The sequence below is a fragment of the Pristis pectinata genome, chromosome 9 (genome assembly GCF_009764475.1).
Source record: "Pristis pectinata isolate sPriPec2 chromosome 9, sPriPec2.1.pri, whole genome shotgun sequence".
In the NCBI taxonomy this organism is placed as follows: domain Eukaryota; kingdom Metazoa; phylum Chordata; class Chondrichthyes; order Rhinopristiformes; family Pristidae; genus Pristis; species Pristis pectinata.
In genome coordinates this window covers 30,170,719-30,183,304 of record NC_067413.1, presented here as the reverse complement: position 1 = coordinate 30,183,304, position 12,586 = coordinate 30,170,719, and the positions used below count along the sequence as shown (strand labels likewise).

The 12,586-nt window shown below is 45.7% G+C and overlaps 1 protein-coding gene across 1 annotated transcript in view; it reads left to right on the top strand.

Moving 5' to 3' along the window:
- The window catches only part of LOC127574488 (fibrocystin-L-like), a 140,967-nt gene that overhangs the window by 44,097 nt on the left and 84,284 nt on the right, over nt 1-12,586 (top strand). The window contains 9 exon segments of the mRNA XM_052023512.1: nt 3,759-3,947; nt 4,093-4,152; nt 4,879-5,014; nt 6,935-7,078; nt 7,354-7,511; nt 8,009-8,113; nt 8,909-9,043; nt 10,153-10,274; nt 12,148-12,317. Of these exon segments, the coding sequence (XP_051879472.1) occupies nt 3,759-3,947; nt 4,093-4,152; nt 4,879-5,014; nt 6,935-7,078; nt 7,354-7,511; nt 8,009-8,113; nt 8,909-9,043; nt 10,153-10,274; nt 12,148-12,317 (1,219 nt within the window).

The following is a 12,586-nucleotide window of genomic DNA, read 5'->3' as shown; positions in this document are numbered from 1 at the left end:
CAAGTACATGGTTCCCGAAAGTGGAGTCACAGGTAAACAGGGTGATGAAGCAGGTTTCTGGCACACTGGCCTTTATTGGTCAGGGCACTGAGTACAAAAGTTGGGAAGTCATAGTGCAGTTGTACAGGATCCTGATGAGGCTGCACTTGGAACATTGTGTTCAGTTTTGGTCACCCTGCTAGAGGAAAGATGTTATTAAACTGGAAAGAGTGCAGGTTTAAACTAGTTTGGCAGGGGGATGGGAACCCGAGTAATAAGTCAGAGGTTGGTGCATTTAGTGTACTAATAGATTCAGCATGTAGAAAGACTGTGAGGCAGAAAGACTAGAAGGATAGGCAGCTGAAAGGGCAAAATTGCAGTCAGTTGGATAAGCTGAAGTGTGTCTACTTTAATGCGAGAAGTATCAGGAACAAGGGTGATGAACTTAGAGCATGGGTAAGTACATGGAACTTTGACGTTGTGGCCATTACAGAGACTTGGCTGTCACAAGGGTAGGAATGGTTGCTGGATATTCCGGGGTTTAGATGTTTTAAAAGGGACAGGGATGGAGGTAAAAGAGGTGGGGGAGTGGCTTTGCTGATCAGGGACAGTGTCACAGCTGTAGAAAGGGAAAATATCCTGGAGGGATTGTCTACTGAGTCAGTGTAGGTGGAAGTCAGAAACAGGAAGGGAGCAATCACTCTATTGGGAGTATTTTACAGACTCCCAAATAGCAGCAGAGACACTGAGGAGCAAATCGGGAGGCAGATTTTGGAAAGGTGCAAAAATAACAGGGTTGTTGTTATGGGTGATTTCAACTTCCTTAATAATGATTGGCACCTCCTAAGTGTAAAGGGGATAGATGGGGCAGAGTTTGTTTGGTGTGTCCAGGAAGGATTCCTGACACAGTATGTGGACAGGCCAACTGGAGGAGAGGCCATACTGCACCTGTTACTAGGCAATTAGCCTGATCAGGTTTCAGACCCCTCAGTGGGAGAGCATTTTGGAGATAGTGATCATAACTCCGTGACCTTCACCATGGCATTGGAGAAGGATAGGAGCAGACGATTTGGGAAAGTATTTAATTGGGGGAGGGGGAATTATGATGCTATTAGGCAGGAACTTGAGAGCGTAAATTGGGTACAGACGTTCCTGGGGAAGTGCACAACGGAAATGTGAAGGCTGTTTAGGGAGTACTTGCATGGGGTTCTGGATAGGTTTGTCCCATTGAGGTAGGGTAAGGATGGTGGAGTGAGGGAACCGTGGTTGACAAGAGATGTAGAACATCTTGTCAAGATGAAGAAAGAAGCTTACCTAAGGTTTAGAAAGCAAGGATCAGACAGGGCCCTGGGGAGTTACAAGGTAGCCAGGAGGGAGCTTAAGAATGGACTTAGGAGAGCTAGAAGGGGGCATGAGAAGGCCTTGGCGAGTAGGATCAAGGGAAACCCCAAGGTGTTCTAAACGTACATGAAGAATAGGAGGATGACTAGAGTGAGTGTAGGACCGTTCAGGGATAAAAGAGGAAACACGTGCATGGAGTCAGAAGAGGTAGGGGAGGCCCTTAATGAATACTTTTCTGCAGTATTCACCAGTGAGAGAGACCTTGACGTTTGTGAGGATGGCATACAACAGGCTGATAGGCTAGAGTATTTCAACGTGAAGAAGGAGGATGTGCTGGAGCTTTTGGAAAAACATTAGGATAGATAAGTCACCGGGGCCAGATGGGATATATCCAAGGTTGTTACGGGAAGCGAGGGAAGAGATTGCTGCACCTTTGGTGATGATCTTTGCACCTTCACTGGCCACAGGTGCCAGATGGTTGGATGGTGGCAAATGTTGTTGCTTTGTTCAAGAAAGGGAGTAGGGATAACCCTGGGAATTATAGGCCAGTGAGTCTTACTTCAGTGGTGGGCAAATTACTGGAGAAGATTCTTTGAGACAGGATTTATGGGCATTTGGAGAAGCCTAGGCTGATTAGGGACAGTCAGCATGGCTTTGTGAGGGGCAGTACGTGCCTCACGGGCCTCATTGAATTCTTTAAGGATATGACAAAGCACAATGATGAAGGGAGAGTAGTGGATGTGGTGTACATGGATTTCAGTAAGGCGTTTGATAAGGTTCCTCATGAGAGGCTCACTCAGAAAGTCAGGAGGCATGGGATCCAGTGAAACTTGGCTTTGTGGATTCAGAATTGGCTCGCCCATAGAAGAGAGGGTGGTTGTAGATGGAGCCTATTCTGACTGGAGGTTGGTGACCAGTGGCGTTCCACAGGAATCTGTTCTGGGACCCCTGCTCTTTGTGATTTTTATAAATGACTTGGATGAGGATGTGGAAGGGTGGGTTTGTAAGTTTGCAGATGACACGATGGTTGCTGGTGTTGTGGATAGTGTCAAAGGTGGCTGTAGGTTAAGCAGGACATTGATAGGATGCAGAGCTGGGCTGAGAAGTGACAGATGGAGTTCAACCTGGAAAAGTGTGAAGTGATACACTTTGGAAGATTGAATTTGAAGGTGGAATACAAGGTTAATGGCAGGACTCTTAACAGTGTGGAGGAACAGAAGGATCTTAGGGTCCATGTCCATAGATTGAATGGACAGTCAGACTTTTTATCAGGGCAAAAATGGCTCACATGAGGGTGCATAATTTTAAGGTGATTGGAGGAAAGTATGGGGGGGATGTCGGAGTCAAGGTTTTTACACGGAGAGTGGTGGGTGCATGGAACACACTGCCAGCAGAGGTGGTGGAGGCGGATACATTAGGGACATTTAAGAGACTCTTAAATAACCACATGAATGAGAGAAAATTGGAGGGCTATGTGGGAGGGAAGGGTTAAGTCAATATTAGAGCAGGATAAAATGTCGACACAACATTGTGGACCGAAGGGCCTGTACTGCGCTGTAATTTTCTATGTTCTATGAAAGAATTTCAAGGATGTTGGCAGGAGGAGGAAGAGGTTGGACGGGCTAGGGCTTTATTCCTTGGAGCATTGGAGACTGAGAGGTGATATTACAGAGGTGTATAAAATCATGAGGGGCATAGATAGGGTGAATGCCATGGTTGGGGAATTGAGAACTGGAGGGCATAGGTTTAAGGTGAGAGGGGAGAGATTTAGTAGGAACTTGAGAGGCAACATTTTTACACAAAGGGTGGTATGTATGTGTAATGAACTGTCAGAGAAAGTGGTTGAGGCAAGTACAATAACAACTTTTTAAAAGACAGTTGGACAGGTACATGGATTGGAAAGGTTTAGAAGGTTATGGGCCAATTGCTGGCAAATGGGACTAAATTAGTTGGCATGGACCAGTGGGGCTGAAGGGCCTGTTTTCTTGCTGTATAAATGAGCTCCATTGGAATGTCAACCTGGATAGTGAGCCCAAGGGCGGGATGAATTAAAATTCTCCCTCGCACATCCATTCACAAAGGTGATAGTTTTCAGTCCTGCTGGAAATCCAGCCAGCCAATAAAACCAGTGGAATCGGAGGAAGGGTGGAGGCTGTTAAATAATGGGTCCATTCCTCTGCTTCTCAGCAATAGCTGAGGGGAACGTAGATGCTGAATGACAGAACCGGGAACAGTAGTCAAGGCTGAAGCACAGTCACCAGCTCTAATGCCAGGCCATTGTCTTATTGGTGCCTGTGGGATCTCACTGCAAGGTGGCTGCATGTTTGCCTGTGTGAGTCAGTGTGAGGCTGAGGTGCTGTGCAGGGTGTGATAACGTGCACTTCATCTGGTCCAACTTCTCACTCTGTGCCAGATGACTTCCGGCTTTTTACCTGTAGACTGAAAGGAGGGACTGTTTACTTGACAGATATTACACAGAAGTGCTACTGCAGGAAAACACGCCGTCTTCCTTTGTTTCTGTTGGTGTGTACCGCAACAACAGCTCCTACACTGAGCAGCAGACAGCAGATTCTGTCAATGAAGTGCAGAACATCAGTTCACTCTCCCAGGTTGTCTACGAGAAGCAGGTCAGTTCTGAACCATGAATATTCTTGGGCACAGCTCCCATTAGCACCGGGCAGTCAGCCTGTTGAGGTTAATGGGGGCAGGTGAGTCACGATGGTGAAGCGGTGTGGTCATTTTCACACCCAATGCTTTTGGGTGATCTTGCAGAGTGGAACGTCTGCCCACGATGTCCTGAAGCCAATTCTAGGTGTGCTAATTGTGACATGGGTGAGATAAGGTCTTCTATATCCTTCTGTGCCGTGCAGGGCCGTTTATCTCCTCACCTGTCCTCATGGCCCCTAGTATCCACAAGGGTGTATAATGGTTGGGCTGTCACGCAGTGAAGGGGCAAGCAAGTGGTGTTGTACCATTGTGGGAGAGGCTCACCTACAGGTCTGAAGTCCACTCACCACAGCCCACCCAGGATAGGTGCTGACCGTGAAATTTCTCAGCACTCTCAAGAGTAGCTCAACTGGTTCCCCATTGCACTCCTTGTGGTTTTGGAGAACTTTCTCCCAAGTGGCCTGCAGCCTGAGGCTGGAGGGCTGTCAGCATCATTACAGTGTGGGACTACCCAGCGAGGATCATTTGATATCAGCCTGCAACAACAAAGCCAGTCAGTTATATCCAGTCGCTATCACTGGGACCCTCAGGAGTGGGGGTTCACCCCCTGACTCTGAGGCTGAAAGCACTGCCCTGCACCAGTGTATCTCTATGGTGCTGGATAAAGAGAATCTCATTGTAACAGGAAAAGAGAGTCATTTTGCAATTGGGTTTTACAAATGTTTTGAAATGAAAATATAATGGTAGTGCCAAACTAGGTTCTGGTAATGTGTATTTTATGTAGACAGAAAGGAAGCAAATTTATAATTAGTATCTGTTTGTTTGAAGCATTGTGTACAAATTTTATCTGACCAGATTTGACTTAACACTCTTTCATTGTCCAATTTTTAGATTGTAACCTTGGAGAACTGGACGATAGGAAGTGCAGTCAGTGAGGTTCAGCAGGTCAACGTCACCAGTCCATGCTGGGACTCAGGTTCTTGCGAATTCCACTTGTACAGGCTCACCTACAATCAGGAGTACACAGGTATACCAGTACCAAATGCAGCAGTCGGGAAGGATTGTCTCAATTAACTCTCTCCTCTACAATATCTCCTCTAAGCAGCTGAGATCTACACACTCTTCTGATTCTGGTCTATTGATCATTATTGAATTTGATCATCATTGGATTTAATCTCTCCACAATGGCAGCCATGCCTTCAGCGGTCTGGGTCCCAAGCTCTGGAATTGCCTCCCTGACCCCCAAGAGCTCCTTTGAAAACTACTTAACACTACCTTTTAACCAAGTTATATCTTCTTCATGAAGCAAGGTCTAAATGTTTTCAATCAAACTCCCATGATGCACTTTGATTCATTTTGTGTGATTAAAGGTTCCATTCAACTGCAGTGGGCTGGCATTTCTCCAGGCACCTGTACAGGATCTTGGTGTCTCCTGCAGGCTCCATCACTGAAGGCCCTACACAATCTGATCAGGAAGAGTCTAACATCCTCTCACTCATCTTGGGTTCAAAGTCTGAATATTGATCCTCATTGGTACCTGTCTCAGTGTGGACCAGTTGCTGAAGATGAGTATCTTGCTTTGTAGAATGCACAGGGTATTGGTGTCCCAGATGCCTGTCATTCCAGGGATGGGCACACCAAATGCCTGTCCAACTGTTCATTGGTGCTGCAGTCACAATAACATAATCATTCATTTGGCAATTTTGGGCTTTGTTCCACTAAATTAAGAGATAATCTTTCCAGATGCAGGAGGATCAGGAACAGGAGTGAAGGGGATTACCAGAGAACCAGAGGGGAGAGGAGGAGATAGTTCTTAAGCAGTGAGTTGCTGTGATCTGGAAATGCAGTCGGAGCAGATTCAACAGGAACTTTCAAGTGGGAACTGGAGAAAATGTGGAAGAGGAATGATTGCGGTGCTCAGGGGATGGGAAATTACTTCACTGAAATAATACCCTTCGTGGAGGAGGAGGCGATTCAGCCCATTGAATCTGTGTCTGCTCTTTCAGAGGGCAATGCTGTTAGTCCACTTTCTCCAAGTCCCTGCAAGTTATTCTCCATCATGTATTTATCTGGTTTTTGTAGTTTACAAATGAACCTGTATCTAGCCCACTGTCAGGCAAGACATTCCAAAGGTGAACCATGGAAAAGCCCCTGTGATTGTCATTCTTAAATTAATCCATGTTTGGAGCTGACTGCCCTGACAGGGGCAATGTAGCCATTATCACACTGATCTGGATACTATTGGGGTCTAGTCAGCTTCTCCCACTGGAGAACTCCGGAACATGTCCTTGAGCACATTCCTAGAAGAGGCCACTGTCACCCCAGTGAAATGCCTATGGCTGTTTCTCTGAAGTCTGCGGTTTTAGCAATTTGGTCCCAATTAATCTCTTTACAGCTGTATGACCTTGCCAGTGGGCATTACCCTTGAGGTATGAATACAAACAGCAGAGAATTAGGTGTACACTTAGTGCAATACATCTTGCAATGCATGTCAAATGCACCCAACTGCTAATGTCTTTACAGATCAAACCCTAAATAATTGCAGAACTACTGGAAGCAAATTGTATAAAATGTAGATTGCAAGTTATGTATTGATTAGCACTTCTCTGGTCTTGTTGTGGTGGTAATCAATGGACCCATCTCAATCTCAATTGCCCAAATTTAAGAACTCTTATAGCAGGCAGGCTGCACTCCATGTGTCTGGTTCTCTGACAGAAGTTGTGGATGCAAGTGTTCCTACCCAGCACATGAATTACTGCCCCTCTTATATGTGTGTTCAGGTGGGTATAAGCAGGTTTATTTGAAGACCAGTGGGACCTGAGCAGTATTTACCCCATGCCATCCTCCAATCAGAGCCACTTCACTAAGAGGACAATTGCTTCAAGATCATTTCCTTACTTTGAGTTGTTGACTCTGGACTAGTTTTCTATTTTTCCTCTTCCCCCAGGATTTCTTCCTGCAAATGCTTCAGACAAGCAGATTGAAGAAGCTTTAAATGATCTGTGGTCAATTAGACCTGATAAGGTGAAAGTGTCGAGCACTGCAATCAGCCAAGGCTTTGCCCACACAGTGACCTTCATCTCCACAAGAGGTAATTGTGCCTCAGCACAAACACCCATTCTCAGCAGTGAGCAAACTGATCCATGTCAGCTGACAAACCCCTTGCCTCCTGCTGATTCAGAGCATTCCTGTGGTTGGGTGACAGGTGTACATGCACACACACACATCTCCACCCAGTCCCTCACACACCCTTAATTGTGTGCACACACATCTCTACACATGTGGGAATGCACAGCAGAGGAATCCAAATCAATGTCATGGAATCTCTTGCCTCTTTAACATTGTTTTTTCATTGTTCCTGTGAAGGGGATTTTGATTTACTCCAGCACAAGGCATCGGAAGGAAGTAACATCACCATTGAAGTGGAGGAACGAGTCAAAGGGAGACCCAGTATGGACACTTTCACACTGAGACTGGATGGGATTGATTCCAGGCCCCTTCCACATGCAGCTACTGCTGATGAGGTGTGTCACATCTCGCTCAGCGCACTTGTATTTGTCTGTGATATATTACACCACTGTGCCAACGCTTTTTGCAATTGGTCCTGTGGATGGGAGTGATCTGCTGGGTGGGGTGGTGGGGGCACAGGCTTGGAGTGACTGGGCACAGGGTGGAGAGTTTCAGAGGAAGTTAATGTGAGGTTTTCCAACCAGTGGAACTCATACTGTAACTAGTGGGAATTTGGAACTCATGGGAATCCTATCCTTTCTCCTACTTATTGCACATGGTAACAGCCAGCACCTGAAAGCTCACTTTGAATTTGGTCACTGGTGTCTGCACTTGTAAGGAACCAAATCAAGCATTTTTTGAAATAACCTGCCTGGAATGATGTGGTGATAATACACTGACAACCATCCTCTGGTAACTATACTCAAAAAAGAAGCAGAGAGACTGAGGTTGGAGAGCCACCAGGTCAAGGAAGGAGCTTCATTAATCTACCCATTGAAATCTCTCCAAACAGGTCAAAGCTGCTTTAGAAGAACTGGTGGGTGTGAAATGTCCTGAGCACATAGCTGGCTACACAAATGGATATGCAGTCAAGTACTTCAATGACTTTGAAGATGGGGTATGTATCCGAAATAAGAATCATCAGCCAATCGACTCGTACTTTCAGTAAGTTACGTGTGGTCCTGAACACAACTTTCTTGTAGTTTCCAAGCTGAGTACTGGTCTCTTAGTCCCAGGGTCGTGGGTTTATCTGATGCCTCCATCTGAGGCACAGCCTGCCTGGTCAGTGTGAAGGAGAGCAGGTGAATGTTCCAGTCATCCTGCTCAATGTTCATCCCCCCACCAGTACAACACGCACACAGGACAATCCTTCCGATGTGGACTGGAGTTACTGCTGGCCCAGAGCAGCCGAGGACAGCAGGCTCCTGGATAAAGGACCTCAGTGAAGCAGTTGGATTTTCACCACATCTGGCAGCTTTGTGTCACCTTGTGGTCACTTCCACTAACATCTGCCAGTTAAAACTCACATCAGATGCTCGGTGTTACAGTGGGATTGACCCCACCCCTCTCAGGTCAGATGGCACCCCCTCACGTCTGCTACCTGCACACCCCTCTCCCCAACCTGACACCCCTCAGAGTAGAAACCTCCCTAGACCTGACTTCTCCCCTCAGACCTGAATCCTGAACCCTCCCCCAGACTTGAACCCCTGCCCCAGACCTGAATACCCCCCCCGCCAACCTTCCCCACCCCCCACCCCCACCCCAGACCTGAAACCCCCCCCCCAGTCCTGAAGACCCCGCTGCTGACCTAAATCCCGCCACACACACAGTTTGAGACCACATTCCCCGTATTCCTATCCTGATCCATCAATAGAATATACAGCAATTTGTTCTTCCCCTTTTGACATTGTAGGGCTCTGCCTATCACAGTGGCCAGGTGACAGTGGAGACCGATGCCTTCTGTGGACGACACTCTGTCAAAAACCCCTATTATTTGTTTGGCTTTGCACAATCCCATCAGCCAGTCTTGTTAGACACCTACAAGCAGGTGAGACCACGGCTACTTTGTCTTCTTCTATTTGATGTGTAGAGCTCAATGATCATTGGTCCTTGGCAAGTGTATAGGTCGAGCCAAGACCAGGAGGAGGCCGTTCTGCTCCTTTCTGCTCTGTCACTTCTGAATGTCATGGTCAATCTCCTAAACAACTCTGCTCTCCCACACAGTGCCTTTACCCTCGACCATTTAATGCCCAAAAAATCCATCTAACTAAGCCCCAAATTAACTCAACCACTGAGCACACACAGTGTCTGGGGTAGGAATTCCAGCAACTTACTACCATTTGCACATAGAAATTTCTCCTTATCGGTATCTCATCTGTACCTCATCGCTATCCTAAATCCACCAGTTCCAGGGTCTTCAGCTGGGGGTAATGGCTTCTCATCTTCTACCCTTCTGAGAGGTTTACATACTTCAGCAAAATCACCTCATATCCTAAACTCCACAGCAAGTGGGTTCATTTTAGATTTAAACATTGTATGTGGGCTAGATAATTCTGTGTGCTATCTGCTAGAGTACACTGAGCTCTCGGAAACTCCGAGCTTAAATTCACTCTGTAATTGGCTTCCCAGTGATTGCTGAGGGGATGCGATCATCTGTTGTCAACACCCCATCGGCATTCGGTGTCCAGTCTCTCTCATGGAGAAAGGTGTAAGTGCCATGGTTAAAGGACAAGGACTGGATAAGAGGGAAGAGAGTTGGGGAGAAATGGAGGGAGATTCTGAACCAAAATTGGTGCCCATGTGTCAGGCACTTTCTTCACAGTCTTGTTGAAGACAATTCCCCCTCTGTACATATTCTAAAGAGAATGGAAAGGCATTCTGGTGTAACTCTGATGCACTGGGGTCAATATGGATGTATTTCCAGGGGGAAATTTCCAAGGTGCTGCAGTCAAATGCTTGCAAACTTCATATGCATGATTTTAAATATGAATTAACTTAACCAGGTGACAGATTTCCTGTATCTTTATTCTACTCAAGGGTTGATTCCCAATTACTGGATACACACAGTAATCTATTTCACATTTAAAAAGCAGGTTCTTATGATAAGAAATGGCAAAAACGAAAGTGTAGCTAATGCGGGTTTAACCATGCTTTCAGCTTTGCTTTGCATACAAAGGAATTTTGAGAAATGATATTCTGCTGAAACTGAATTACAAAGATGAAGGCAGAACATTGTCCATATCTTTTTCGATGCAATATAGTTTTGCTCAAGAGAATCAGTAAGTATTTCTTAAATTTTAATAATTTGGTTTATTTATATAGTAAATCTTGCAGTTCCTAATAGAATTAATCACCTGATAAACGGTATGTTCTAAATCCTATTTGTAATCGGTAAAAGGATCTGAGATAGTTGTCCAGACATTAAGTAATAAAGTACTATTTTAATTATTGGTTTATTATTGTCACATGTACCAAGATACAGTGGAAAAACTTTGTTTTGCGTGCCATCCATATAGATCATTTCATCACAACGGTGCATTGAGGTAGTACAAGGGAAAACAATAACAGAATGAAGTGTTATAGTTACGGAGAAAGTGCAGTGCAGACAGATAATAAGGTGTAAGGCCATAATGAGGTGGATTGCCAGGTCAAGATTGTATTTTAGCACAGTGGGGGACCATTTAGTTGTCTTACAACAGGGGGTTAGAAGCTGTCCATGAGCCTGGTGGCACGTGCTTTCAGACTTTTATATCTTCTACCCAATGGGAGGTGGGAGAAGAGAGAATGTCTGGGGTGGGTGGGGTCTTTGAGTAGCTGCTCTGGGTGGGGTCTTTACAGCAATGGAAGGCCCATATGATAGGATTGCTGATAGATTAAGCCTCAGCATCAGACCCAAATTTCTTCAAAAAGGCTTTTTCAAATTTAGTTTTTTAACATTTTCTTCTCATTGGGAAATGTGGCAAAACAAAACCATCAGTTAGAAAGAAAGGTGGTGGAGATTGTATTTACCCTCAGGCCTTTCAAGTCTTCAGAACACCCCAAAGCACACAAATACCAAGTGTGCTGGCTCCCCTCAGGAAACTGGAGTCTATAACCTGGACTGGAAATGCAGCACGGTACAGAAAGCGTACCACACTTTCAGGAGTGCTGTTCTTCAGATGTGACATTGAATTGAAGCCCTGCCCTACTCCCATGGCCTTGATCACTGAAGAGCAGTACTGTTCTCCTGGATTCCTAGCCTAAATTTACCCCTCATCCAAGTAAAACACCCCATCCTGACTTGGAAATAAACTTGGTACTGCATTGTTGCTGGGTCTGACTCCTGGAACTCCATCCCCAATAGCACTGTGGGAGCACATTTACAGGATTGCAGCAGTTTAAAAGTGCATCTCAGCCCTAACTTCTCAAGGAAAGTTCAGACTGGACAATAAATGCTGGTTGGATCCCAAAAATGATTAAAATACTAACCTGGGCCTTTTGGTTAACAAGCTGGTTGTGTACCATGGCACTGTGTGTGGATGCATGCCCTCCATATATTGACCACTGTGCTACAACTGTTGAGAACATTTTCTATCAATTGTAAAGTGCTCTGGGACATCCTGTGTCTGTGGAAAAAGATAGTTACAGACAGAACTCACTTTCAAATAACCCCACGTTCCTCCAACAGGGGAGAATTCTCTTGAATAATCACCTGAAAAACTCGTTAGATGGGCCATCGATCTTCAAATGAAGGACTCTACCTGATTTTTCTTATACAGTCATAGAGTTATACATCACAGAAGCAGGCCATTTGGCCCAAAATCCACGCTGACCAAGTTGCCTAACTAAGCTAGTTCCATTTGCCTGCATTTGGCCCATACCCCTCTAAATCTTTCCTAATCCAGGTACCCGTCCAAGTGCCTTTTAAATGTCATAATTTTACCCATCACTACCACTTCCTCCGGCAGCCCATTCCATCCAATCACCAGCCTCTGTGTGAAAATGTTGCTCCTCAGGTCCCTTTTAAATCTTTGCCCTCTCACTAAACCTCTGCGCTGTCAACCAGTTAGAGACTGTCCCTTTATCCTTGCAGTTGTTGTAGTGGGAAGGGGTGGATTTTGAAGCTGACAGTGAGAATTGTGCAGAACTATAACGGAACGCTCCTGCTTACAGGTGGTCCTATACCTGCATCAATTTGCTCAAGTCCGTACAGGCCAAGTTTTCCAAAGGGACCAACTTCATGCTGGAAACGATCAGACTGTTGAAGTCATCAGACCAGGATTACTTTGTGGATACTGTCTACATTGGGCAGCATGCTACAACCAGCGGTCAAGAAAATATTGGTATTTTGTACTTACAAACCCGAGTGCCAAACTAACGCTGGACAAAGTAGCCACGTAATGTGGAATTCCAGTGGGTTATAGTCAACAATGGGTAAATCAGCCCTGGCCTGAGAAACATACACCAGGAGCATCAAATCCAAGGAGTCCTGTTGCTCTCAGCCATGTGCATGGCTCTTCAGCAAAAGCACGGGTCCCTCGCCAATGTATCCCATGGTGGAGTATGAGGGATTGGGCCAGTGTTGTTGGGTCAGAGTATCCAGGGCACAACA